The sequence below is a fragment of the Meles meles genome, chromosome 4 (assembly GCF_922984935.1).
Source record: "Meles meles chromosome 4, mMelMel3.1 paternal haplotype, whole genome shotgun sequence".
Taxonomy (NCBI): Eukaryota; Metazoa; Chordata; class Mammalia; order Carnivora; family Mustelidae; genus Meles; species Meles meles.
This window is the reverse complement of record NC_060069.1, coordinates 102,150,619-102,178,383: the sequence shown is the minus strand read 5'-3', so window position 1 is coordinate 102,178,383 and position 27,765 is coordinate 102,150,619. Positions and strand designations below refer to the sequence as shown.

General features: G+C 38.7%; 1 protein-coding gene and 1 pseudogene across 3 annotated transcripts in view; one reads left to right on the top strand and one right to left on the bottom strand.

Annotated features, from left to right (window-relative positions):
- Positions 1 to 27,765, bottom strand: part of CCDC191 (coiled-coil domain containing 191) — an 89,831-nt gene that overhangs the window by 1,094 nt on the left and 60,972 nt on the right. For all 3 annotated transcript variants that reach the window (XM_046001294.1, XM_046001295.1, XM_046001296.1), the window contains exons 14-16: positions 17,392 to 17,535; positions 13,278 to 13,430; positions 12,597 to 12,742 (exon numbers count right to left, since the gene is read on the bottom strand). In XM_046001294.1, the coding sequence (XP_045857250.1) occupies positions 12,597 to 12,742; positions 13,278 to 13,430; positions 17,392 to 17,535 (443 nt within the window). The remainder of the gene's footprint in view (positions 1 to 12,596; positions 12,743 to 13,277; positions 13,431 to 17,391; positions 17,536 to 27,765) is intronic.
- On the top strand, positions 20,267 to 21,723 carry LOC123939999 (annotated as a pseudogene).

Sequence of the window (27,765 nt, the reverse complement as noted above, 5' to 3'; positions counted from 1 at the left end):
TGTGTGTTCTGACTGCTCGACTAGCTGTTCCATCTCTCTCCCTCCGCTCAGGCCTCCCTAGTCCGAGACACAATGATATTGAAATTAGGTGAATTAATAACCCTGCACTGGCTTCCATGTGTTAAAGTGAGAGGAAGAGTCACACATCTCTCACTGTAAATCAAAAGCTAGAAATGATTAAGCTCAGTGAGGAAGGCATGTCAAAAGCCAAGACAGGCCAAAAGCTAGGCATCGTCTGCCAAAAAGCCAAATTGTGAATGCAAAGGAAAAGTTCTTGAAGGAAATTAAAAGTGCTAGTCCACTGAACACACAAATACTAAGAAAGCAAAACAGACTTATTGCCGATATGGAGAAAGTCTGAATAGTCTGGATAGAAGACCAAACCAGCCATGATATTCTCTTCAGCCAAAGCCTAATCCAGAGCAAGGCCCGAACTCTCTTCTAGGAATTCTAGGAAGGCTGAGAGAAGCAGCAGCTGCAGAAAGCAAGCTGGAAGCCAGCAGAGGTGGTTCATGAAGTTTAAGGAAATAACCATCTTCGTAACATAAAAGTGAAAGGGCAGCAGCAAATTCTCCAGAAGGTCTGGCCAAGTTAATTCATGAAGATGGCTACACTGAACAAGAGGTTTTTACTGTAGATGAAACAGTCTTATTGTGGAAGATGATGCCATCTAAGACTTCGTCGATGTTGATGCTTGGCTTCAATGCTTCAAAGGACAGTCTGACTCTCTTATTAGGGGCTAAGGTAGCTGGTAACTTCAACTGAAGCCAGTGTTCCTTGACCACTCCAAAATCCAGGGCCCTTAAGAATTCTGCTAAATCCACTCTGCTTGTGCTCTATAAATGGGACAACAAAGCCTGGATGACAGCACATTTGTTTACAATATGGTTTACTGAATATCTTAAGCTCACTGTTGAGACCTATTGCTCAGGGGAAAAAACAGATTCCTTGCAAAACAGGACTGCTAACTGACAATGCACTTGGTCACCCAAGAGCTCTGATAGAGATGGACAATGAGATTAATGTTTTCATCCCACTAGCACAACGTCCATTCCGCAGGCCATGGGCCAAGGAGTCATTTTGACTGTCAAGTCTTTATCATTTAAGTAATACATTTCTTAGGGCTATACCTCTCATAGATTGTGATTCTTCTGATGCATCTGGGCAAAGTAAATTGGAAACCTTTTGGAAAGGATTCACCATTCTAGCTGTCATTAGGAACATTCATAACCCATGGGAAGAGGTCAAAATACCAACATTCACAGGAGTGTAGAAGAAGTCAATACCAACCCTCATGGGTTGAGAGGTTCCGGAATGGAGTGGAGGAAGTAGCGCGGATGTGGGGGAAACAGCAAGAGAACTAGAATTAGAAGTGGAGCCTGAAGATGGGATTAAACTGCTGCAGTCTCACCATACAGCTTTAATGGATGAATGGTTGCTTCTTAGGGATGAGGCAAGAAAGTAGTTTCTTGAGATGGGATCTATTCCTGGTGGTGAAGATTGATGACGTGACAACAAAGGATTTAGAATATTACATAAATTTAGTTGATAAAGCAGCAACAAAGGATGCGAGGACTGATTCCAATTTTAGAAGCAGTTCTGCTGTGGGTAAAATACTCTCAAACAGTATCGTATGCTACAGAGAAACTGTGAAAGGAAGAGTCAGTAGATGCAGTAAACTTCACTGTTGTCTTTTTAAAGAAATTGCTGCAGCCACCCCAACCTTCAGCAATGGCCCTCCTAATCAATCAGCAGTCTTTAACATGGAGGCAAGACCTATCAGCAAAAAGATCAAGACCCCCTGAAAGCTCAGATGACGGTTAGCCTTTTTAGCAATAAAGTATTTTTAAATTAAGTATGTACATTGTTTTTTAAAACATAATTCTACTGCACATTTTAATAGCATAGTATGAACATAACTTTTAAAAATACTGGGAAATAAAAATTCATTCAACTCGCTAATTCTGACATTTGCTTTACTGCAGTGGTCTGGAACTGAGCCCACAACATCTCTGAGGTGCGCTTGTGCCTACTGTTTAAAAAGCCCTCTGGTAACATCACATCCAACAAGGAACGCCACCACCCTTGAATTTTAGTTGAGAAAAGATTATCTTAATGTCAGGTTCTGGAATCACGGTTCTGGAGGATCCCAAGTTGAAGTGAGATTATCTGCTGTCAGAAGGGAGACCCGCAATGGCCTTTTAGGGTAACACAACTACGTGCACACTAGCGATGTGAAGGTAAGCCAGACAGTCTCTGCCCAAAGAGGGAGTCACCCTGGTGAACAGATCACTTCAAAGCAGCGAGGGGCTGTCGTGGTGGAGATATGCACTAGGTACTCCCCTAGTCTGGTAGTGAGGGGTATAACAAGTCTTTGAATGAGATGATCTGAACTGAGTTTTGTCAGACAAAAGGCTTTTTCTAGAAGATAACATGTCTTGAGTACAGGCAAAAGGGGCAAGAACAGCATGGTGTGTGTAAGGAATTACAAGCAAAGTTATGCAGCTGAAACAAAAATGTAGAGTAGCTACGTTTGTATTTTCACAATTTGAGGCACAGATGGGATTTAGTCTAGCTTCTTGACCTTCTCAAGAAATCCTGGAATGCATCACAGCCCCCATTAGCTCTATGGCTAATGGCTATTTGCTGTCTGATAATGTTGATTTTTGTTGCTGGAAGTTAAAACCTAAAAGGCTACAAGGAGTGGAGCTGCTTCAAATTGGCTTTCTTCCTTCATCCATCCAGGCCTCCACTGACGGCCACCTGTCCTCGGCTATCTGCCCACTCCGTCCTCACCCGTCTCCCACTTTTACCTCTGTTCACAGTTCTCCTGCCTACCGTCCCACTTTCTGACTTCTATATTTCATCTCCTACTGTTCTCCCCTAATGGAAATGCTGTGCCGCACTCCCGCGGAGGAAATCTTCCCAGACTGTCATTGCCGGCATTTATCTTTCCCTCTTCGGAACTCCTACAGCACGTGGTCTACTGAATTATGAGAGCCAGACACCATGTTATTGGGTATTTTTTTATGCTTGGCAAATATGTTTTGATAGATGACCTGTGGATGTTTTATGTAATAAATGTGATTTAAGTCACAACGTAAGAGTTCTTAACCTGTGGTCCAAAAACTCCTTGACATTTTATATAACACTGTATGGGATGAGCATAGGGGCATGTCTGGGGGTCTTGGTATGTGATTTATTACTGTGAAGGGGCCTATGACTCCAGAATGCTTCAGAACTATAGTATTGAGGCAATATTGGAAATATAACAAGTACTTTTTTGTTGCTTGTTACAGTCTTTGTTTTAAAGTGTATTTTTGTCCCTCATAGGTATTTCTACCTCAGTTTTCTTTTCCCTTCCTTTTGAAGGATAAATGTTTCTCCATCCCCTCACTTTCAATCTTTGAGTGTCTTTAGGTCTGAAAGGAGTCTCGTGTAGGCAGCATATAGATGGGTCTTGCTTTGTTATCCATTCCATCATCTTATGTCTTTTGACTGGAGCATGCAGTCCATTACATTCAAAGTAATTATGGACAAGTATGTGCTTATTACCATTGTTTTATGGTTATTTTTGTAGTTCTTTGTTCCTTTCTTCTCTTGCTCTTCTCTCATGGTTTGTTGGCTTTCTTTAGTGATATACTTGGATTCTTTTATTTTTTGCGTATCTATTACACATTGTTGATATCATTAGGTTTACATATAACATTTTCTGCATATAGTGGTCTATATTAATTTGATGGTTGCTTAAGTTTGAACTCATTATAAAGTCATAAATTTTTACTCCCTTCTTCCCCCAACCACCATGTTTTAGGTATATGGTATCATACTTTACATTCTTTTATTCTGTGACTCTCTTGACCCCCCCTTTTTTTTTTTGTATTTGTTTCGGGGTGCAGGTCTGTGATTCATCAGTCTTACACAATTCATAGCACTCACCATAGCACATACCCTTTCCAATGATCATCTAGCCACTCCATCCTTCCCACCCCCTACCCTCTAGCAACCCTCAGTTTGTTTCCTGAGATTAAGAGTCTCTTATGGCTTGTCTCCCTCTCTGGTTTCAATCTTGTTTAATTTTTCCTTCCCTTCCCCTATGATCCTCTGTCTTGTTTCTCAAATTCCTCATATCAGTGAGATCACATGATAATTGTCTTTCTCTGATTGACTTATTTCCTCTGCATAATACCTTCTAGTTCCATCCACACTGCTGCAAATGGCAAGATTTGGGGTTTTTTGATGGTTGCATAGTATTCCATTGTATATACATATAACATCTTTATCCATTCATTTGGTGATAGACAGCTAGGCTCTTTCCATAGTTTGGCTATTGTGGACATTGCCGCTATCAACAGTCAGGTGTACATGCTCCTTTGGTTCACTACATTTGTATCTTTAGTGTAAATACCCAGTAGTGCAATAGCTGGGTTGTAGCACAGCAGCATTTTCAACTTCCTAAGGAACCTCCATGCTGTTTTTCAGAGTAGCTCCACCAGCTTGCATTCCCACCAACAATGTAGGAGGGTTCCCCTTTCTCTGCGTCCTCGCCAAGAGCTGTCATTTCCTGACTGGTTAATTTTAGCCATTCTGACTGGTGTGAGGTGGTATCTCACTGTGGTTTTGATTTGTATTTCCCTGATGCCGAGTGATGTGGAGCACTTTTTCATGTGTCTGTTGGCCATCTGGATGTCTTCTTTGTCTAAATGTCTGTTCATGTCTTCTGCCCATTTCTTGATTGGATTATTTGTTCTTTGGGTGTTGAGTTTGATAACTTTTATAGATTTTGGATACTAGTCCTTTATCTTCATGACCGATTTTTATATATATACTTAATTTTACTGCTTTTGTGCTTCCTACTTTTCTTATTCCTGATTATGGTCTTTCCTTTCCACTCAAAGAATCCCCTTTAACACTTTTTGTAAGGCTAGTTTAGTGGTGATGAATTTCTTTAATTTTTGTTTCTCTGGGAAACTGTGTCTCCTATCCTGAAAGATTAGCCTTGCTGAATAACATATTTGTGCTTGCAAATTTTTTTTTCAGCACTTTGAATATATCATGTCTTCCTTCTGATCTGCAACACTGCTGAAAAATCAGCTGATAGCCTTATGGGGTGTCCCTTGTATGTAACTGTTTTTTCTTGCTGCTCTTAAAAACTCTCTATCACTACCTTTTTGCCATTTTAATTACCATGTGTTTTGTTGTAACAAGAGACAAAGAAGGACACTACGTAATCATAAAGGGAACAATCTAACAAGAAGATCATTGTAAATAACTATGCACCCAACATGAGAGGACCCAAATACATAGAGTAGCCAATGAACATAAAGAAAGTAATCGATAGTAATACAATAATAGTAGGACACTTTAACATCCCATTTATATCAACGGATAGATCATCCAAACAGAAAATCAACAAGGAAACAATAGCTTGGAATGACACATTGGACCAGATGGATCTAATAGATACATTCAGAACATTCCATCCTGAAACAGCAGAATACACATTCTTTTCAAGTGCACATGGAACATTCTCAGATCAGATGTTAGGACACAAACCAGCTCTCAACAAATCCAAAAAGATCAAAGTCATACCATGCATCTTTTCATTCACAAGAAAAAAATCTGCAAGTAACAAAATACATAGAGGTTGAATAACATGCTACTAAACAATGAGTAGGTCAACCCAGAAATCAAACAGGAAATCAAAAAATACATGGAGGCAAATGAAAATGAAAATACAATAGTACAAATATCTTTGGGATGTGGCCAGAGCTGTTTCAAGAGGGAAGTTTATAGCAACACAGGCCTACCTCAAGAAGGAAGAAAAACTTCAAACCTAACCTTATACATAAAGGAGCTAGAAAAAGAACAAACAAAACCCCAAACCAGTAGAAGCAAGGAAACAATAAAGACTAGAACAGAAATAAATGAAATTGAAGGTAAAAACAAAACAAAAAACCAAATATGCCACAAGAGAACAGATCAATGAAACCAGGATCAATGAAACTGGTTCTTTGAAAAGGTCAACAAAATTGATAAACCTTTAGCCAGACTCATCAACAAAAAAAGAGGACTGAGAAATGAAAGAGGAAAAATAACCAATACCACAGAAATATAAAGGGTTGTAAGAATATTATGAGAAGCTATATGCCAACAAACTGGACAACCTAGAAGTAGATAAAATCCTAGAAACATATAACCTCCCAAAACTCAAATAAAAATTTGAATAGACCAGTTACCAACAATGAGATTGGATCAGTAACCACAAACTCCCAACAAACAAAAGTCCAGGATCAGATGGCTTCACAGGTGAGTTCGACCGTTTGGTCGAGGAGGTAAGACCTATTCTCAAACTATTCAAAAAAATAGTAGAGGAAGGAAAGTTTCCAGATTCATTCTATAAGGCCAGCATTACCCCAATACCCAAACCGGATGAACACACTACAAGAAAGGGGTGCCCAGGTGGCGCAGTTGGTTAAGCACCTGACTCTTGATCTCAGTGTTGTGAGTTTAACCCCTACATTGGCCTCCAAGCTGGGCATGGATGGAGCCTACTTAAAAAAAAAAAAAGAAAAAGACTATAAAAAAGAGACCTATAGACCAATGTCTCTAATGAACATAGACACCAAAGTCCTCAACAAAATATTAGTAAACCTAATCCAGCAATATATTAGAAAAAAAATCATTCACCACAATCAAGTGGGATTTATTCCTGGGATGCAAGGGTGGTTCAATATTCACAAAAGAATCAGTGTGATACATTGATTAGAGACAGGATTAAAATCAGAGACAGGATTAAAAACCACGTGATCATTTCAGTAAATACAGAAAAAGTAAAAAGTAATTGACAATGTATAACATCCATTCATGATAAAAACTCTCTACAAAGTAGGTTTAGAGGGAACATACCTCAACATAATAAAGGCCAGATATGAAAGAAAGGAAGGAAGGAAAAAGAAGGAAAGAACAAAAGGTCATACATGAAAAATCCACAGCTAACATCATACTCAATGGTGAAAGATGGAGAGCTTTCCCCCTAAATCAGGAACAAGATAAGGATGCCCACTCGCACCATTTTTATTCAACATAATACTGGAAGTCCTAGCCACAGCAATCAGACAAGAAAAAGAAATAAAAACCATCCAAATTGGTAAGGAAGAAGATAAAACTTTCACTATTTGCAGATGACATGATACTACCTCTAGAAAACCCTAAAGACTCCACCAAAAAATTAGTAGAATAAATGAATTCATAAGGATGCATAATACAAATTCAATATACAGAAGTCCATTGCATTTGTAATGACGTAGCAGACAGAGAAATGAAGTAGCAGACAGAGAAATTAAGAAAACAATTCCATTTACAAGTGCATCAAAAATAATAAAATACCTAGGAATAACTTCAAGGAGGTGAAAGACCTGTATTCTGAAAATTATAAAACAGTGATGAAAGAAATGGAAGATGACACAAACCAATGGAAAGATATTCCAAGCTCATAGATTGGGAGAACAGATATTGTTAAAATGTCCCTACAACTCAGTTAATCTACAGATTGAATGCAATCCTTATCAAAACACCAACAGCATTTTTCACAGAACTAGAACAAATAATCCTAAAATTTATATGGAACCACAAAAAAACTCCATATAGTGAAAGCATTCTTGAGAAAGAACAGAACTGGGGTATCACAATCCCAGATTTCAAGATATACTACTAAGCTGTGGTAATCAAAACAGTACAGTGCGGGGCACCTGGGTGGCTCAGTGGGTTAAAGCCTCTGCCTTCGGCCCAGGTCATGGTCCCAGAGAGTCCCACATGGGGCTCTCTGCTCAGCAGGGAGCCTGCTTCCCCTCCTCTCTCTCTGGCTGCCTCTCTGCCTACCTATGATCTCTGTCTGTCAAATAAATAAATAAAATCTTTAAAAAAAAAAAAGTCAAAACAGTACAGTGCTGACACTGACCAATGGAATAGGATAGAGAGCTCAGAAATCCATGATTATATGGGCAATTAATTTTCAACAAAGGAGGTAAGAATATGCAATGGGAAAAGGATGGACAGTCTGTTCAACAAATGTGTTGGGTAAATTGGACAGCTATATGCAAAAGCAAGAAACTGGACCACTTAATTACATCATACAGAAAAACTTAACATGGGTTAAAGACCTAAATGTGAGAACTGAGACCATGAAAATCCTAAAAGAGAGTATAGCCAGTAATTTCTTGGACATCAGCCACAGCAACATTTTTCTAGATAGGTCTCCTATCAAAATAAAAAGCTTCTGCAAAGGAAACAATCAACAAAACAAAAAGACAGCCTACAAAATGGAGAAGATATTTACAAATGATATATCCGATAAGGGGTTAGTGTCCAAAATATATAAAGAACTTATACAACTCAACACAAAAAAGCAATCCGATTAAAAAATGGGGCAGAAGACATGAAGATGTATTTCTCCAGAGAAGACATACAGATGGCCAACCGGCACATGAAAAGATGCTCAACATCACTCATCATCAGGGCAATGCAAATCAAAACCCTAAGAAATAACAAGTGTTGGCAAGGATGTGGAGAAAAAGGAACCCTTGTTAGGAATGCAAACTGATGCAACTGCTGTAAAAAATAGTATGGAGGTTCCTCAAAAATTAAAAATGGAACTACCGTATGATCAGGTAATTCCACTAGGTATTTACTCAGAATATAAAAACACTAATTTGAAAAAATATAAGCACCCCCTGTTTATTGCAGCACTGTTTACAATAGCCACATATGGAAGCAATACAACAGATTAAGGAGATGTGGGGTGTGTGTGTGTGTATTATACGAACATAACATACACACACACACACACACACACATACATATATATAATAGTATATTATTCAGCCATAAAAAGAATGGAATCTTGCCATTTGCAACAATGTGGATGGATCTAGAGGGTATAATGTTAAGTAAAGTAAGTCAGAGAAAGACAAATACTGTATGATTTCACTTATATGTGGAATTTAAGAAATAAAGAGACAAATAACAACCAAAAACCCCCAAAATTTTAAATAAAAAGAACAAACTGGTGGTTGCCGGAGGGGAGAGGGGTATGGGGATGGGTGATATAGGTGAAGGGGATTAAGAGTGCATTTACTGTTTAAGAAACAAAACAGATGAATACAGGGGAAAGGGAGGAAAAATTAGATTAAAAACAGAGAGGGAGGCAATCCATAAGAAACTCTTAACTACAGGAAACAGGGTGGCTGGGGAGGAGGTGGGTGGGGGAATGGGATAAATGGGTGATGGGCATTAAGGAAGATACTTGATGTAATGAGCCCTGGGTATTATATGCAACTGAAGAATCACTGAACTCTACCTCTGAAACTAATCTATGTCAACTAAATTGAATTTAAATTAAAAATAAAAAAGTTTAGCAAAAGGTACACATTTATTCTGTTAAAGACTCACAATGCACATTTAATATATTAAAGACTCTGAGATTTCTCTAATAAGCCCCTTTAATTTTCATTAAAGAGGTGCACTTACTGTTATGAGCACTGAGTAGTGTATAGAATTGTTGAATTACTATATTGCACACCTGAAACTAACACTGCATATTAATTATACTGGAATTAAAACAATGAGGATAATAATAGTAATTGTTCAGTCACGGAGATGTCATTTATCCAGTGCCATCACATATGTAAAACAAATAGAACAGTATCCATAATATTAAAAAAAATCTACTGGTTCATGCAAGAGGAGTTGGACCAGCACACAGCTGAGCTCTCACGGCAGAACTCCACAGGAAGTACTGATGATGAGGCACTTAGGTCTGGCTGACATCTTGTCCCACCAAGTATAAAAGTCCAGATTTACAGATTGTAACTCTATATGCAATTATAAATTAATATATTGAGAAGTGATATAAATATGTAAGATTATACCTCATGTTCTTATTAGGATCATCTCAGTGTTACTGAAATTTTAAGATAAGGCCTCACACTAATAAATGTCTCTCCTTCCTTCCCTTTCCCCTGCAAATTTTCTAGATGATATTCTTTAATTCATATAACATTGAATAAGAACTTGAATATCAATTTTTAAATGTTAAAGTTCCTTTTAAAAGACCCGTGACTAAACAATAGTGTCACTCCTGCAAGAAAATGCATCCATTCATTTATGGACTGAGTATCACAGTACCTGCTCTGCACCTGTACTGGGCATTACCACCACCTTGGAACACAGCACTGAGTAAGATGCGGCACTTCTACTGTTAGGAGGGACAGACGATAAATAAATGTGTAACTTCAGACAGTCTTCAGTGCTATGAAGAAAACAGGGTGGGACAGTGCCTAGACAGGGATATGGAGATGGGGTAGTCAGGGAGGTGCAGTGACTGTGTGAAAGCTCCAAGGAAGCCACGAGGTCTGTCTGAGGAGCCATGGAGGGGTCAGCCATGGAGGACAGAGCAAAGATGAAAGCCAATCAAGTCCTGGTGATGCTTTTTCTTTTCTTTTTTTTTTTTTAAGTTTTTTTTTTTTTTTTTTTTTTTTTTTTTTTAAATTGAGAGAGTGAGCGAGAGAGACAGAAGACACAGAGAGTGCATAAGTAGGGGGAGGGAGAAGCAGACTCCTTGCTGAGCTGGGAGACCAATGCAGGGCTTGGCTCAGTCCCAGGATCCTGGGATCACGACCTGAACCGAAGGTAGACGCACAACCTGAGTGGGCCACTCCTGGTGATGCTTTTATATCAACTAGAAACTGGCTGAGAACTTATTTCTTGTTGAATGCATGGATTCCCATACTGATTTCCTAACTTCCTAACTTCAAGCCCTGCATAGGACCACTATCTTACTACTGTATCTTACAGTTTACAAACGAGACTGAATTAGAAAACTGGTGAAGGAGGTGGGCTACAGGAAGAAGAGAATGGTTTGGAGTCAGAAAGCCTGACTCAGAGCCCAGGCTCCATCATTTGGTATTTGTGTACTAAATCACTGCTACTTGCAGCTTCCGTTTCCTTGCCTGAAAATGGAAATCCTGACACTGCCCCCCTCCTCTCTGGGGTGTGTAAACACCCTCCCTAGCTGTCCTGCGCCACACTGGGCAGCCATCCCAGTGAATCTCTCAGTCTGTACGTGGCAGCTGAGAAAGAGAAAGAAAATAAAGGTGGACAAATAGGATGTTTAATAACAACACTTGAACAACGACAGTAAATAAAACATAGCTATTATTTGGGGGCTAAGCATGTGCTAAGTGAGGTACCATGTTACCCTGTTTGGTCTTCTCAACAATGCTGTTAGATTGGTTCTGTTGTTATCCCCATTTTACCAAAGAGGACCAGGAAGCTCTGAAAGGTTATTTGTCTAGGGTCACGCAGACCTAGTTTTAAACGTCAACCTTCAAAGGGAAGCATTTATTCAAAGGCAAGTCCTCTGAGTATCCTCACTCATTGCTTATTTTATTTTCGACTAAATTAGAATCAACTTGCTTACTGTTTTCCTGGCCCACAGATTTCAGTAACCTGTAAACAAGGGTGACTAGGGCTTGCGGGTGGTGGGCACCTTAGCGGCAAGACAGGAACGCTTTTATAAAAACCAGACATTCGCATAGGCACATACAAGCAAATGAAAACAAAGGAACCAAAAATTAATCTGGGTGCAGTGAGTTAGGGGTCACTTCTCCAGTTAAAGAACAATCTTCCTGCCTCAGAGCTTGGAGGCATCCGCCCACCACATCATGCTCGTAAGCAATGACTACTGATCATTAAAACACAGCTCATTTGTTTACTCTCAAGGGAAAGTATGTAATGAAATTTAGAACAGTTCCATCCAAAATACTTAAAATTAGGAATCCAAGCAAAAATGGATGTAAGAATAGCTTATTCCCTAAGGACACTGGCTTAAGTAAGACATCACTGTATTATAAATATTAATAGGACATATACCATGATTCCACTTCTATAAAGTTCCAAACCAGGCAACACAAAATTATAGCCTCGAAGGCTGCATCCTTAGGGCAAAGTGAAAAGAAACCCAAGGATGTACTCATTATAAAAGTCAGGGGAGCCATTTACCTTTGGAGGGAAGGGCAGGGCTTGTAATTGGGAAGGAGCCCGTGGGGATTTCCAGGGGCCAGCAGTGTCCTATTTCTTGACCTCAGTGGTGGTGACATGGGAGTCCACTTGACAATAATTCATTAAGCTGTATCTGTATGATTTAAGCACTTTTCTCTATTGGTGGTGTATTTCAGAGTAAATGTTAAAAACTGAACTTCAGAGATAAACCTGTACGACTAATAGACAGTACACTTTGCTCAGGTGATTCATGTATTTCTCATCATTTCACCCTCTGGACAGCCCCTGTGAGGCAGAGAGGGCAGGCATCCTCCCCCCCCCCCCCCCCCGCCTCCAATTTTAAGATGGAGACCCAGGAGTTCTAGGGGTTTCCAAAGAGTCACTGGATGCGCTGGGACTCCCCTCGCTGTCTGGTTAGCTTCAAGTACCCAGCTCTCCCAGCCCACACCTCATATATAAGCCATATCCCAGGCACAGAGTACACTGTGGAAGAGTTATGAAGACTGAGTGAATTTCCTCAGAAATCAGAACCTCACCTGTCATGATGTTCCACTGCAATCTCATGCTTGCTCTGGGCATCAGTCTGGGCCTCCCTGACCATATTAAACCAAGCCCTGAATATCTTCTTCTGAAGAAAATATACCCACAGTTTTTGTACTTCTTCATCCAGATCAGTCACGTACTGGGGATGAAAAAAGGAACAGAAGTGAGACAAATAATACCACAGACAAAGAATTAGAGCAAATAAACAGTACAAAAGAGAACTGCAACAAATACAAAAGAACAAAGGACACTGAGGGCATAAAGAGAAAAAGATAGCATGGCAGCCAAGATAATATCCTCTGCAATGTAGTAAAAAAACAATGGAGCCAGAGGTGTGGAAATAGTTCTAAGCCTGAGGGGGTAGGTTTCTAGTAAAATCACTTAAGCAATTATGGGATAAGCAACAAGAAATGAGTATAAAAGCAAAAGCTGATGTAATGTTACATTAAGTTTATAAACAGTTTATGGACACTCTGTGTGAAAAGTGTTTTATACTTAGGAAGAATTGATTTGACATTTTCATATTCATTTCAAAGCAAGGAACTAGACCAACTATTCTATATTGTTCTTGGAAAAAAAAACAATAGTTATGGACATCTGGATTGCACCTAATTTTCTTACATAGGATTGAGCAGAGACATGTATTTGAAGCTTCCTTCCCTGTGTGGCCTTACCTGTAGCCAGCTCCGGATAACTCTCCGAAGCAATATTTGGCAATAGAACTGATCAGCACGGGCTGTGTTCCTAGCCAGGATTTCCTGACTATACTGGAACCAGGACAGCAGGCATTTTCTCTGTAGAGCCAAAGAGTGATGTTCTTCAGCCACCTGGACAATTTTTTTAAATGAGAAAAGGAATTTATTCCTTGTAATGTTTAATCACTTAACTACACATCACCTTGGCAAATAATGCTATAAACTACATGTAGGCCACTACAGAGGGAATAATCTTAAGGGCATTCAGACTATGTACTAAGAGCTCTGACTACTGACCCTATTTTATGGGGGTTTTAGATTCACATCATGCACAGCCTTGCAGTGCTGACTCCCCGAAGACCACAGTGACTGGCTGGTTATTAGGAAAATGGAATAAACCTCCAAAGCCATTATTTCACTTGCATCAAGTTTTGAAGTGCGTAGCTGATGATATTCTCAGTTTGTTCTCCTGGAGCTTGGACAGCAACTCCATAATAAACCTCTCTGTTATGTACTTAACCACTGTCTAACTGAGGAAATGCCAATACTTTCAACTAGTTTTCTAGTATGAGCTGTCACCAGCATTGAAATTTAGACATTGTCAATAAACCACAAAACCATTTGATAGGAAAATAACATGATGAATAATTTAATGTCTTACCAACTTAAAAGGTTCAGAGAGCGCATCATTCTATCATTCTACCAAAATAAACATGTAACTCAGAGTTTATGAATTTTAAAAGGTAACTGTTGTATTCTTTTAAGAGGCAGGCAGGAAAAACTCTTCCCTCTCAAACCTATCCATACAATTACACCTTTTTCTAAGCCTTGCCTAACCAGCCAGCACCATGAATGGGAGTGATCCAAGTGAATCTCTTGACAGTCCTACTTATTGGCCCAAATGAGCATCCAGGAGGCCACTGGGGCATCCGAAACCACTGTCTGGCCTGACTCATCCTAGTCTGGGAGCCAAAAGGCAAGGGGAGCCTCCTACGCTTCCTGTTCTTTGTCCTCTGGGAAAACAGAGAACCAGGAAGAAAAAGATTATCAGAAGGTCTCAAAGAAGTTCTGAAATGGTTTTTGGATTAAATATCCTATAGTATACGTGAGCTTAAGGGAAAAATGCTAAATAACTCTTCTGAAAAAATGTTACAAACAAGGCAGTGACTGTTTAACTGGATCTTTCTTTTTTCTTAATTTTTTTTTTGTATCCCCTCCTAGAAGCCAACTCAGATGGGTAAAGAAGCTACCCCTTCCTTTTACTGTGCTCCAGAACTTTTCCTTTTATTTCTTATTTTTTAACTTTCACCTGGTGGTTACTATCTACCTAAATACTCTGGTTCTGACGCAGTTTAACGGCGTACCAGAACCAGGTTGCTTTCCTGGACTGTGCTCCCAGGTGCTGGCTACACTTTGGCTTTGTACCCAATGTGCTATGTGACTTCAAGAAGTCAGTACTCTTTAAGGCTCAGTGCCCTTATTACAAATAGAAAGAGGTGGAGAGGACTGCTAATGCTCTAAAATTTACTACCTTGCTGTGACAGACTGAATGGTGGGCCCTCAGGGATGGCCATGTCCTGATCCCTGGAACCTGTAAATATGTTACCTTACGTGGTACAAGGGATTTTGCAGATATGATTAAGTGAAAGATTGTAAAATGGGGAGATTATCCTGTATGATATGCAAGAGCCCTAAATATAATCAAGAATGCTTGTCAGAGGGAGGTGACAGGGTCAGCATCAATGCATGTGACCTGAAAGCAGAGAGAAGAGTGATTCGAGGAGGGAGCTGAGAGCAACAGGTTGCCAGTGGCCACTGGAAGGTGAAAGAGGCTCGGAAACAGATTCCACCCCCCTGGGAACCACCAGAAGGAAGGTGCTCTGCTGCTACTCTGACCTTGGCCCAGCAAGTCCAGTTTTAAGTTAGTAAATGTGTTATTGTAAGTTGCTAAGGTTGTGGTAATTTGTTGTAACAGCAATAGGAAGCTAATGCACTTGTTATGAGCTAGAGAGGTGATTCCCAAAATGTGGTGCTCAGACCACTCAGAATTCCCCAGGCTACTTATTAAAAATGCAGATTCCCTGACACACACCAGCCAGCAACTCAGACATACTGAGAATACCTGGAGGTGGAGCCAGGAAGGTACATTTTTATAAGATCTCCAGATGAATGGAAAACAGGTTTTATGAACAGAAAAGTTTAGAAAGGTTGGTTTCAGATCTGTCTTCCTGTTTTTTATTTTAATTGGGTTTTTCTGTACTTAAAGCCTATAGTTGTCGTTTTCAGATCAAACTCCTGTTTCTATTTTTTTATTTAAATAAAGAAATAGAAAAATTTTAATTTGGTTATTCACCCATAGATTCAATTTGTTTTAGCATTTTATACCTTTTTTGAATTTATTCAAATACTAGGACCAAAAAAGAAGAGCTGATAGGATTATAAGAATTAATCTTTCCATTCGCTGTCTGCTTTTCATTTGCGTATTAATAAATGAACCCCCCCCCAATATACAAAAGCCAGATAAAACAAAACTAGAAGCATTCAGTTAGATAGCAAATGATCTTTGTAGTAGTGTACTGTAAGGAAACTTCAGTTCAAATTTCATTTCCAGATTCATTCTCTCAGAAGACTAGAGAGTCAGCTCTTCTCTCTCATTACAAGGAAAAAGCCACAGCAAAATAGCAATGGCTGGGGGCATAGATGGATCCTCTTGCCCTCAGGCAAGATCACCACAAATGGCCTTCCTCAGCTGGTTTGGAATACTCAGTAATTCCAGAACCATTGGTAAGGAGGCTGAGGACAAAAAATCAGGGACAGAGGAAAAAAACAATTTGGGGAAGGTAAAAAGAAAGTATGAAGAACAGGGAGAGAACAAAGAGAATGAAGAATGAATAGGCAGGGAGCCTATATCACGTTTCCAGAGGTACAATCTGCAGCATTACTCAATTTAGTGGGACTCATGATACTTGGTTTTCTAACCCAAAACGCTAGTTTTACTCTTCAATATTAACCTGGCCAAATGTGTAAGTAATAGTGGTCATACCTAGAATTACTGTGCTTATTTTTAAGCAATTCTAAAAATAACATCTCATCGGGGCACCTGGGTGGCTCAGTGGGTTAAGCCGCTGCCTTTGGCTCAGGTCATGATCTCAGGGTCCTGGGATCAAGTCCCGCATCGGGCTCTCTGCTCAGCAGGGAGCCTGCTTCTGCGTCTCTGCCTACTTGTGATCTCTGTCTGTCTGTGTCAAATAAAGAGATAAAATCTTTAAAAAAAAAAAAACATTTCATCTATTTTGAGCTTCTGATCATTTAGTTTAGAATGTCCCGCCCTATGTACTGGGTAAGTTTGAAGCTTACTGTTACTTGATTTTATTTATCTCTGTGTGGCAGAGTAGGTTATGGTTCCTTATAATAGGATTACAGATCCCTACTCTTCGTATGTGATTTCAGAATGCCTCTCAATGAAGTAGATGGAACTTTTCCTCCCCTTAATGACCCTGAGTTTGGCTCTATGATTTGCTTCGGCCAATGAAATGTTAGTGGACAGGATACAAGGAGAGGTGTTGTGTGGGTTTACGTCATTGGGTTTAGTTGTTGCACAGTAGACATTTGCCAGGTGAAAAGCATGGCCTGAATTACTGCTGAAGCCAGAAAGAGGCTGTGGAGAGACCTGAATGTAATCCACAGCTGGCCCACAGACGTGTGAGTAAGAAACAAATGTCTAAATTGCAAGCCGCTGATTTTTGAGGGCATTATGCAGCTTTATTGAAACAGAAACCTAATACTTTATGGTAATTATTTCCTCTTTATGAGAAACTGGCTAAAATTGGGAGAGGCCTCTATTCATCTTACTTTAAAAAAGTCTTTAATAAAAAATCTACTCATTTTGTTTCCAACCTATGCAATTATAGAAATCTTTCTCTGTCTTGGAAGACCAAATCTGAGCTCTTATCCAAAACAAAGAATTACATACACTCACTTAGCTTTTATTTTTAGCTTTTAAATCACCAAACAGCCCTCAATTCGAATTGGGTGTTTATTCCACTTGAAAAGTCCATTTTGTCATTTTGGGAGGAAGTGTGTGACACCATACCTGGATGTTTTGCTTGTTTTGCAGTCTCAATCTCTTCCAAGGTTCCAGGCCTTTTTTCCTTAGCAACATCCTTTCATAATGTTCTTTGGCTACTGCTTCCAGCTGCTGGTTCCTCTTAATTCTCTTCTGCTTCTCTAGTTCTTTCTGGGAAAAATTAAAAAGTGAAAATGCTGAGGAGGGACCAAGATGGTGACATAGGAGGTCCTGGACTTCCTTCCGGCCCTGGATGCATTCAATGTATAGCTACATACAGACCATTTCCCCCTGTTAGAAATCTAGAAACTAGCTGAGTGACTCTTCCCTATCAGGTGAATGAGAAAAACACCCACATCATCAAATTGGGTAGGAAGGACTGAAACACGCTTCTGACATAAACCCCATCCCTGGCACAGCACCATACAACAGGGAGGGAACTCCCAATTTGGAGCTTCTCTCTGAGGAATGAAGGGTTTGGACCACATATCTGGCACCTCATCTTTTAAAACAACTACTCAGGAAAAGGGCCATAAAATGACTGCCTCTGAAAGCCACTGGGGCTTGTGTCCATGAGATCTACAAAATGACAGGAAACAAAGAAATGGTTCTTAATGGATGTGTGCGTACTTCCTACTGCTATCCCCTTAGGGTTCAGCCCTGAAAGAGCAGACAAATATGCCCATCTCCCAGTCACTCTGAAAGCGGTTTGACGTAGAGTAAGCTAATGCCTGAGGGTCCAGCTTCTAATTTAGCACACATTTAGGGGTTGGTTGTGGTCCTCCCCAAAGAAGTGCCCTATAGACTCTTATTCTGCCTTCTCCCTCTAGCTCACTCCAATAAAATCAAACAACCAGCATCTCTCTGGAAGGAGCTTGGACACAATCTGGCTACCCAACATTTATGATTGCCACTTGAGGGATGGGACCCTGGTTTGCTTGGCTCTGAAAGCTAGTGGAGGTTACATTTACAAGTTCTACAGGACTGTAACAAAGAAGTAATTTTTAAATGGGTGTAAGAGCACCCTTCTCCCCTTGTGAGCTCAGTGCAGAGGGAGCAGGCAAAACACATCTCATAGTTTCTCCCTGGATGGGGCTTAGTTACCCTACATTCCCAGCTGCTACTTGAGGGTACAGTGTTGTTGTTGTTGTTTTTAATATATTTTTTCTTCTTTTCCTTTATTAATTATTTTTATTAACATATAATGTATTATTCGCCCCAGGGGTACAGGTCTGTGAATTGTCAGGTTTACACATTTCACAGGAGGGTACAGTTTTTTAATCAGCTTGGATCTAGGTGCTGACTGAGATTTTCCCCTTTGGGACACTGACAAGTATTGGTACAGCTCAACTACTGGGAGCTAAGAACAAAGACAACAGATTGGATGATCACAAAGGTTTGAATGACAGTCAAGAACCTGGGTGAGGTTGACTGACAATGTTCATATGCCACAAGAGACTGCTCTGTGAAGACTATGAAAAGTGGGTGCTTTATCTCATGTGCAGAAACCAACAGGAAGAGTCAAGAAAAGTAGAGAAATGGGAATATCTTCCAAAGAAAGGAATAAGATGAATCTCTAGAAATCAATCTTTTTTTTTTTTTTTAAAGATTTTATTTATTTATTTGACAGATAGAGATCACAAGTAGAGAGGCAGGCAGAGAGAGAGAGAGGAGGAAGCAGGCTCCCCGCCAAGGAGCCCGATGCGGGGCTCGATCCTGGACCCTGGGATCATGACCTGAGCGAAAGGCAGAGGCTTTAACCCACTGAGCCACCCAGGCGCCCCTCTAGAAATCAATCTTAATGAAATAAATGATTTACCCAATAGACAGTTCAAAACAGTGATCATAAAAAAATGCTCAGAGTAATGCATGAACAAAGAATTTCACCAAAGAGATACAAAATATATTAAAAAAAAAACCAAATATAAATCATATAGCTGAAGAATACAGTAACTGAACTGAAAAATTTGATAAAAGGTTCAACATCAGGCTATATCAGGCAGAAGAAAGGATAAGCCAATTTAAAGACAGAGCAGAGAATTCATCCAATCAGGGGAAAAAGAAAAAAAGAATGAAGATAGCATAAGGGACAGACAGGACATCATCAAGGGTATAAATATATGCATTAGAAGAAAGGAAGTGGCAGAAAGCTTTTTCAGAGTAATACTGGCTGAAAAATTCCCTAGGGAAAGAAACAGACATCCGTATCCTGGAAGCCCAAAGAATACCAAACAATATACATCTAAAGAGGGAAACATCAAGACAATTAAACTGTTAAAAGTTAAAGACAAGGAGAGAATCAGCAAGAGAAAAGCAACTTGTTACATATAAGGACACTCCCATAAGACAGTCAACAAGTTTTTCAGCAGAAACCTTGCAGGACAGAGGGAGTGGGATGATATATTCAAAGTGCTAGAAGAAAAAAACAGCCAAACAAGAATAGTCTACCCAGCAAAGATGTCCTTCACAAATGAAGGAGAAATAAAACAATTTTCCAGACAAACCAAAGCAAAATAAATTCACTACCACTAGACCAGCCTTACTCAAATCCCAACACTGAAAAGGACTAATTTAAGGGGCAACTGGGTAGCTCAACTGGTTAGGTATCTGACTCTTGGTTTTGCCTCAGGTCATGATCTCAGAGTCCTGAGATCCAGCCTGCATCAGGATCTCTGCTCATCCGGAGTCTGCTTCCCTGCCCCCTCTCTCTATCCCCCTCCCCACTCATGTACTCTCTTCTCTCTCAATCTCAAATAAATAAATAAATAAATAAATCTTTTTTTTAAAAAAGGGCTTCAAGTTGAAGTGAAGGACACTAGTTAGTAACATAAAAACATATGAAACTGTAAAATTCACTGGTAAAGGTGTATATATAAATAGTTTAATAGAAAATAATATGGTAATGATGGTAGGTGAATCTCTTATAACTCTAGTATAAAGGTTAAAAGACAAAAGTATTAAAAATAACTATAATAATTTGTTAATGGATACACACTATAAAAGATGTAAATTGTGGGGTGCCTGGATGCTCCAGTCAGTTGAGCATCTGACTCTTGGTTTTAGCTCAGGTTGTGATCTCAGGGTTGTGAGTTCAAGTCCTACATCGGGCTCTACACTCAGCATGGAGTCTGCTTCAGATTCTCTCTCTCTCCCCCTCTCCCCCTCCCACTCATGCTAAAATAAATAAATAAAATCTTTATTTTTTATTTATTTATTTTTTGTTTATTTTCAGCGTAACAGTGTTCATTGTTTTTGCATCACACCCAGTGCTCCATGCAGTACGTGCCCTCCCTATTACCCACCACCTGGTTCCTCAACCTCCCACCCCCCTAAATAAAATCTCTAAAAAAAAGATGTAAATTGTGACATCAAGTACAAACTTTAGGAGCAGGAGTACAAAAATGTAGAGGTTTTGCATACATTTAAAGTTATAGCTTAAAACAGACTGTTAAAACTACAAGACATCTTTTGCAAGCTTCATGCAACCACAAAGCATAAACTTAAATAAAAAAGATTAAGAGAAAGGAATCAAAGCATAACACTATAGAGAATCATTAAATTATAAAGGAAGAAAGCAAGAGAGGAAGAAAGGAATAAAGGAACTACAAAAGAGCTAGAAAATAGCAAAATGGCAATCATAAGCCATGCCTATCAATATTTTAAATGCACACAGACTACGTTCTCCAGTGAAAAGCCATACATACAGTGGCTGAATGGATGAAAAAAATGAGGACCCAAACTGCTGCCTATGAGTGGCTCATTTCAACTTTAAGGACACACAGAGACTGAAAGTGAAGTGATGGAAAAGAGATATTCCATGCAAACAAGCCAAAAGACAGCAGGAATAGCTAGCCTTATATCAGATAAAATAGACATTAAGCCAAAGACTGTTACAAGAGATTTAAAAAAAAGGTCATTATACCATGACAAAAGGGTCAGTTCATCAAGAGCATATAACAATTATAAATATTTATACACCAGTCTTTCTCCACGGTTCCCTTGGTTCTCCATCCCTCCTTCCCGTGGTGCTCAGTGGATCACAGTCAATCCTCCAGTGAGGTAGATCAAGATCAAAGCTGGCATGGTGAAGCAATTGGTCAAAGAAAAAATTATGCATGAAACAGAAGCAAAAGAAGAAAAGATTGAAAAAAAAAAAAAGAAGCTGAAGATGGTGAAAATCATTCAATTAAAAAGCAGGCAGAGATCCTACAAGAGTCCTAGATAATGATTCCAGATTGCCAGCACAGGTTGGAAGCCGCATATACTGATCTTCTGCAGTTAGTAGAGAGTGGAAAAGACTTGCGAGAAGCTGAGGACTAAAAGGAAGCGTGTTTAGTATTAGATTTAGTGAAGTTATAAGCCTGAAGTTTTCTGTACAGGGTGTTTTTTGCATTAAATCTTGGGATCCATTCCACAATTCATTATTTTTGACCATAGCTGTGTGTTCAAGTAGTATGAAAATGTGCTTCTTTTTACTCAGTTGCATATATTTTTCTTTGACTAATTTAATGTATCAAATGAGTTCATCTAATAAAAAAAATTTATGCACCCAATTTTTGAATCACCCAAATACATAAAGCAAATACTAACATTCTGAGGGGAGATCTCGAGAGCAATACAGTAAAGAAGGAAGCCTAAATAACCCACTTTAAACAATGGATAGATTACACTGACAGAAAATCACTATGGAAACACTGGACTTAAATTATATGTTCGACCAGATGGACCTAACAGACATATGCAGAACATTTCATTCAACAACAGCAGAATAACGCATTTTTCTCAAGGGTACAGGAAACATTCTCCAGGATAGATCATATGTTATATGACACAAAACAAATCTTAATAAATTGAAAAAAACTGGTATCATATCAAGCATCTTTTCCAACCACGATGTTATGAAATTAAAAATCAATTACAAAAGGAAAACTGGAAAACACAAATACATGAAGATTAAACAACATGCTTTACAAACAACCAATGAGTCAAAGAAGAAATCAAAAGGGAAATCAAAAAACATGTCCAGGCAAAGGAAAATGTAAACAAAATAAACCAAAACTTAAGAGATGCAGCAAAAGCAGTTTTAAGAGGGAAGTTTATAGCAGTTAACACTTACATTAGAAAAAATGAAAGATCTCAAACAGCTTAACTATACATCTCAACAAACTAGAAGAAGAAATAACTATGCCCAAAGTTAGCAGAAGGGTGAAAGAAAGATCAGTGCAGAAATAAATGAAATAGAGACTAGAAAAACAATAGAAAAGATAAAAGAAACTAAGAGATGTCTATTTTAAAAGATAAAACAGACAAACCTGTGGCTAGACTAAGAAAAAATGGAGAGACTTAAATAGAATCAGAAATGAAAGAGAAAACACAGAAATAGTAAGAATCATAACAAACTACTATGAACAATTATATACCAACAATTTATATATCAATGACTTAAATAATCTACCAATGGATAAATTCCTAAAAACATACTACTTTTACTAAGACTGAATCATGAAGAATTAGAAAATCTGAACAGACGGATTACTAGTGAAGAGACTGAATAAGTAATCAAAATCCTTCTAACAAAGAGAAGTCCAAAACCAGATGGCACCACTGGTAAATTCCACCAAGTATTTTAAGAATTAATACCAATCCTTCTTAAACTCTTCCAAAAAGTGTAAGAGAAGAGAACACTTCCTAAGTCATTTTACAAGGCCAATATTACCCTGATAGCAAAGCCAGACAAAGACCCAAGAAAATTACAGGCCAGTATCCCTGATGAACATAAAATCTCAACAAAATATCAGCAAATCAAACAGTACATTAAAAGGATCATATATTATGATCATGTGGGATTTATTCCAGGGATGCAGGGATGGTTCAACATCCACAAACCACTCACTGTGATACTCCCATGTTACAAAATGAAGGATAAAAATCCTATGATCATCTTGATAGATGCAGAAAATGTATCTGACACAATTCAACACCCTTTTATGATAAAACCTCTCCACAAATTGGGTACAGAAGGAACGTATCTCAATATAATAAAGACCATACTTGAGAAGCTCACAGCTAACATCACACCCAACACTGAAAAGCTTTTCCTCTACTATTATGAACAAGACAAGGATGCCCACTCTCATCAATTTTATTCAAAACAGTGTTGGAAGTGTCAGAGCAATTAGGCAAGAAAAAGAAATAAAGATATCCAAATTAGGAAAGAAGTAAAATTATCTCTTTGCAGATGACATGATATTATATATCAAAAATCCTAAAGACTCCACCAGAAACTGTTAGAATAAGTGAATTTAGTAAAATTGCAGGATACAAAATCAATTGCTCATCCGTACATAATAATGAGTTATTGGAAAGAGAAATTAAGAAATTAATCCCATTTATAATAGCATTAAAGAGAAAAAACTGCTTAGGAATAAAATTTAATCAAGGAAGTAAAATATCTGTACATTGGAAATTATAAAATATTGGTAAAGAAATTGAAGAAGACACAAATGTTCTATATGGGTAGATTTTTTTTTTCCTGTGATTTGTCCTGCATAACCAGCCACCAAGACCTGTACATACGTAGGCAGGATAAGGAATGTTGTTTGTGAGACTTGTGATGTGTGAATAACGATGGGAGGCTGGTTGTTGAAATACATTTTCTGGTCTCCAGGTCAGAACTGGCCCTTCTGATCTCTAAATCTTGTCTCACCTCCCCTCCTAATGCATGCCGCACTGGCTCCCTAGAATGGAATCCAGGAAAGAAGGCAGACGCACATAGCCCAGGCTTCCTCCCTTCTATTACCTTCATCTATGTGTAGATTTCTTTCCTCTTCTGTTTCTATTAGCTTTCTATAATAACAATAAAGTTTTCTTTTCTTTTCTTTTTTTTTTTGAAGATTTTTATTTATTTATTTAACAGACAGAGATCACAGGTAGGCAGAGAAGCAGGCAGAGAGAGAGAGAGAGGAGGAAGCAGGCTCCCCGCTGAGCAGAGAGCCCAACTCAGGGCTCAATCCCAGCATCCTGGGATCATGACCAGAGCCAAAGGCAGAGGCCTTAACCCACTGAGCCACCCAGGTGTCCCTTAAGTTTTCTTTTCTTTTTTCAAAACCAAAACACAGCTGTTGTGAATCTTTTCACAGAACAATAAATAAATGGAAAGATTCACTGTCTTCATGGATTGGATGAATTAATATTGTTAAAATGTCCATAATACCCAAAGCAATTTATAGATTCATTGCAATCCCTATCAAAATTCCAATGGTATTTTTACAGAAATTTAAAAAAAAATCCTAAAATTTGTATGGGACCATGAAAAATCCTGAATAGCCAAAGCAGGTTTTTTTTTTTTTTTTTAATATTTTATTTATTTGACAGAGAGAAATCACAACTAGGCAGAGAGGCAGGCAGAAAGAGAGGAGGAAGCAGGCTCCCCGCGGAGCAGAGAGCCCGATGCGGGGCTCGATCCCAGGACCCTGGGATCATGACCTGAGCCGAAGGCAGAGGCTTTAACCCACTGAGCCACCCAGGCGCCCCTAGCCAAAGCAGTTTTGAGAAAGAAGAACAAAGCTGGAGACATCATATTTCTTAATTTCAAACTATATCACAAAGCTACAGTAAGCAAAAACAGTATGGTATTGTCATTTAAAAAAAAAAAAAAAAGACCCATAGATTAATGGAATAGGATAGAAAGCCCAGAAATAAACCCATGCATATATGGTCAATTAATTTTCAAAAGGAGCCAAGAATATACAAAGGGGGAAAGTCTCTTCAATAAATGGTGCTGGGAAAACTGGATAGCCTCCTGCAAAACAATAAAACTGGACCTTTATCTAACCCCATCCATAAAAATCAACTAAAATTGGATTAAAGACTTGAATGGAAGACCTGAAACTAAAACTCTTGGAAGAAAACACAGTAGGTAAGCTCCTTGACACTGGACTTGGAGAGGAGCTTTTGTACTGAACACCTTAAAACAAAGGCAACAAAAGCAAGAACAAACAAGTGGGATTATATTAATCTAAAAAGCTTCTGGGGGCGCCTGGGTGGCTCAGTGGTTTAAGCCGCTGCCTTCGGCTCGGGTCATGATCTCAGGGTCCTGAGATCGAGTCCCGCATCGGGTTCTCTGCTCGGCGGGGAGCCTGCTTCCCTCTCACTCTCTCTGCCTGCCTCTCTGCCTGCTTGTAATCTCTCTCTGTCAAATAAATAAATAAAAAAAAAATCTTTAAAAAAAAAATAAAAAAAAATAAAAAGCTTCTGTACAGCAAAGGAAACCAACAACAAAATGAAAAGGTAATCTATGGAATGGAACAAAATATTTGCAAACCACATTTCTGATAAAGGGTTAATACCAAAAATTTACAAGGAACCCACACAACTCAATAGCAAAAACCCTCCAAATAACCCATTTAAAAAATGGGTGAAGAACCTGAATAGATGTTTTTCCAAAGAAGACATACAAATGGTCAACAGGTACATGAAAAGCTAATCAAATATCAGTAATCATCAGGGAAATACAAATAAAAACCACAGTAAGCTATCTATCACCTCACAACTGTTAGAATGGCTATTATCAAATTCCTAGAAACAGAGTAGAATGTGGTTGCAACTGGGGGATGGAGAGGAATAGGGAGAGCCTGGAAAAAGGGTACAGACTTTTAGTTGTGAGATGAACGTAGTCTGAGGACCTAAAGTGTAACATGGTGACTGTAGTTTGTAATACACTATTTTATAATTGAAATTAACTAAAAGAGAACTTAAGTGTACACATGTGCACACACACGTGCACACACGCGCACACACACACGATAAATATATAAGGTGACAGCTGTGTTAACCCAACGGTGAGAATCCTTTTACAATGTGTAAGTACATCAAATCATCCAGTTGGACATTTTAAGTACCTTACAATTTTGTAAATTATACTTCAGCAAAACTGAAAAAATAAGTAAAAATGCCATGACCAAAACACTAATGAAATTTCATTTCAACAAATAGGTAATTAATTTAATTTGAACGTACAACCACTAAACCGTGTGCTAATTATGGTACCAGAACACTGGAGCATTAAAGGAAACTGCCAAGCTGCCAAGCAGCTGAGGAGAAGGTGGTCATGAATAAGAGAAGAATCAGTACTATGCATGGTCTTAGATATATTCAGTGTTGTTCACGGATGATTTGTATCTTATTATGTTACTAAATAGTAAAGTATCTAGTTAGGACAGCAATCAATATTTCTCCCTCATTATTATGGGAAACCTAGCAATACAGCGCCTTTGTTTAGATTACAGGGTAGAGCAATATATGTAAATAACCCTCAAGATACTCCACACTGCATTAAAAGCCTAGAATAATATGCCTACACTGCACTCTTTTTAAAAGTGATGGACAAAAAAAAAAAAGTGATGGACAAGTAAGTCCAGAAAAAAGTTAAAAGTATTTGATGATCATTAGGCAGCAAGAAAGAGTAACCATTTCCGGTAATACCCTGAGGAAAGACTCCCCTTGCTCCTCAAAGAAGAATGTACCCCTTGAGGGGCTGACTGAGAAAGAGGACAGAAGTGTAATGGTTTACTGTATTTTTCTATTTTTAATATAAATAGGCTATAATAAAAGTGAGAAAAATAAAACTACCTAAAAATGGTGAGTGGTAGCAAGTGATATCCCTTACAAAAGTCACAAGAGAAAAGTAAAGACTGCAGACTGTCTTCACAATAGTTGTCATTTACATAATATAAATACAAAAACATTTCATTTAAGCTCCCCCCACCCCACCCCCCAATTTCACTTCAGGAAAAGTGTGGTGAATTGGCTGAATCTGACAAGCTACCTAATTGCGAAGTCTTCTGTGAGAAAAAAAATGAGAGCACGCACCAGAACGTTTTTACTATGGAAGGGAGATTTGCCTGATCTAATCCAAACTACCTGTTTCAGTAAAAATTCCTCAAAATGAAATATCCACATTCTCTGAAGTACTAACTCCAAATAATCTTCATAATCTTGATTTCAGACATTTGAAATGTTGAACAGGATGACCAGAAATAAAAATAATTTACAAGAATTTTCTTAGGGGTAACAAGTAACAGCTGAGGGTTATGTGGTGGGTGAAAACAGAAAGTAGCCATTTTCACATCCATTGAAATGCTCCTGTAGCATTGAGACAAGCAGTTGTGACTTACAGACAGGAATCTAACACAGAAAATAAGCCTTTCAAGAAACCTCAGGCTGTGACGTCAACTCTGTTCACAGGCACACCTAGGTTACAGTGTAACTATTTTCCTAGAATTACAACTCCATGGCTGGTGGTGTAGGCTCCAAAGGAAATCCATTTTCCGATGGAGTGGGGAAAAATAGCCTTCTTTTAAGTTTGCTTTTCCATGAAAAAAGAGAAAGAAAAACATCTAC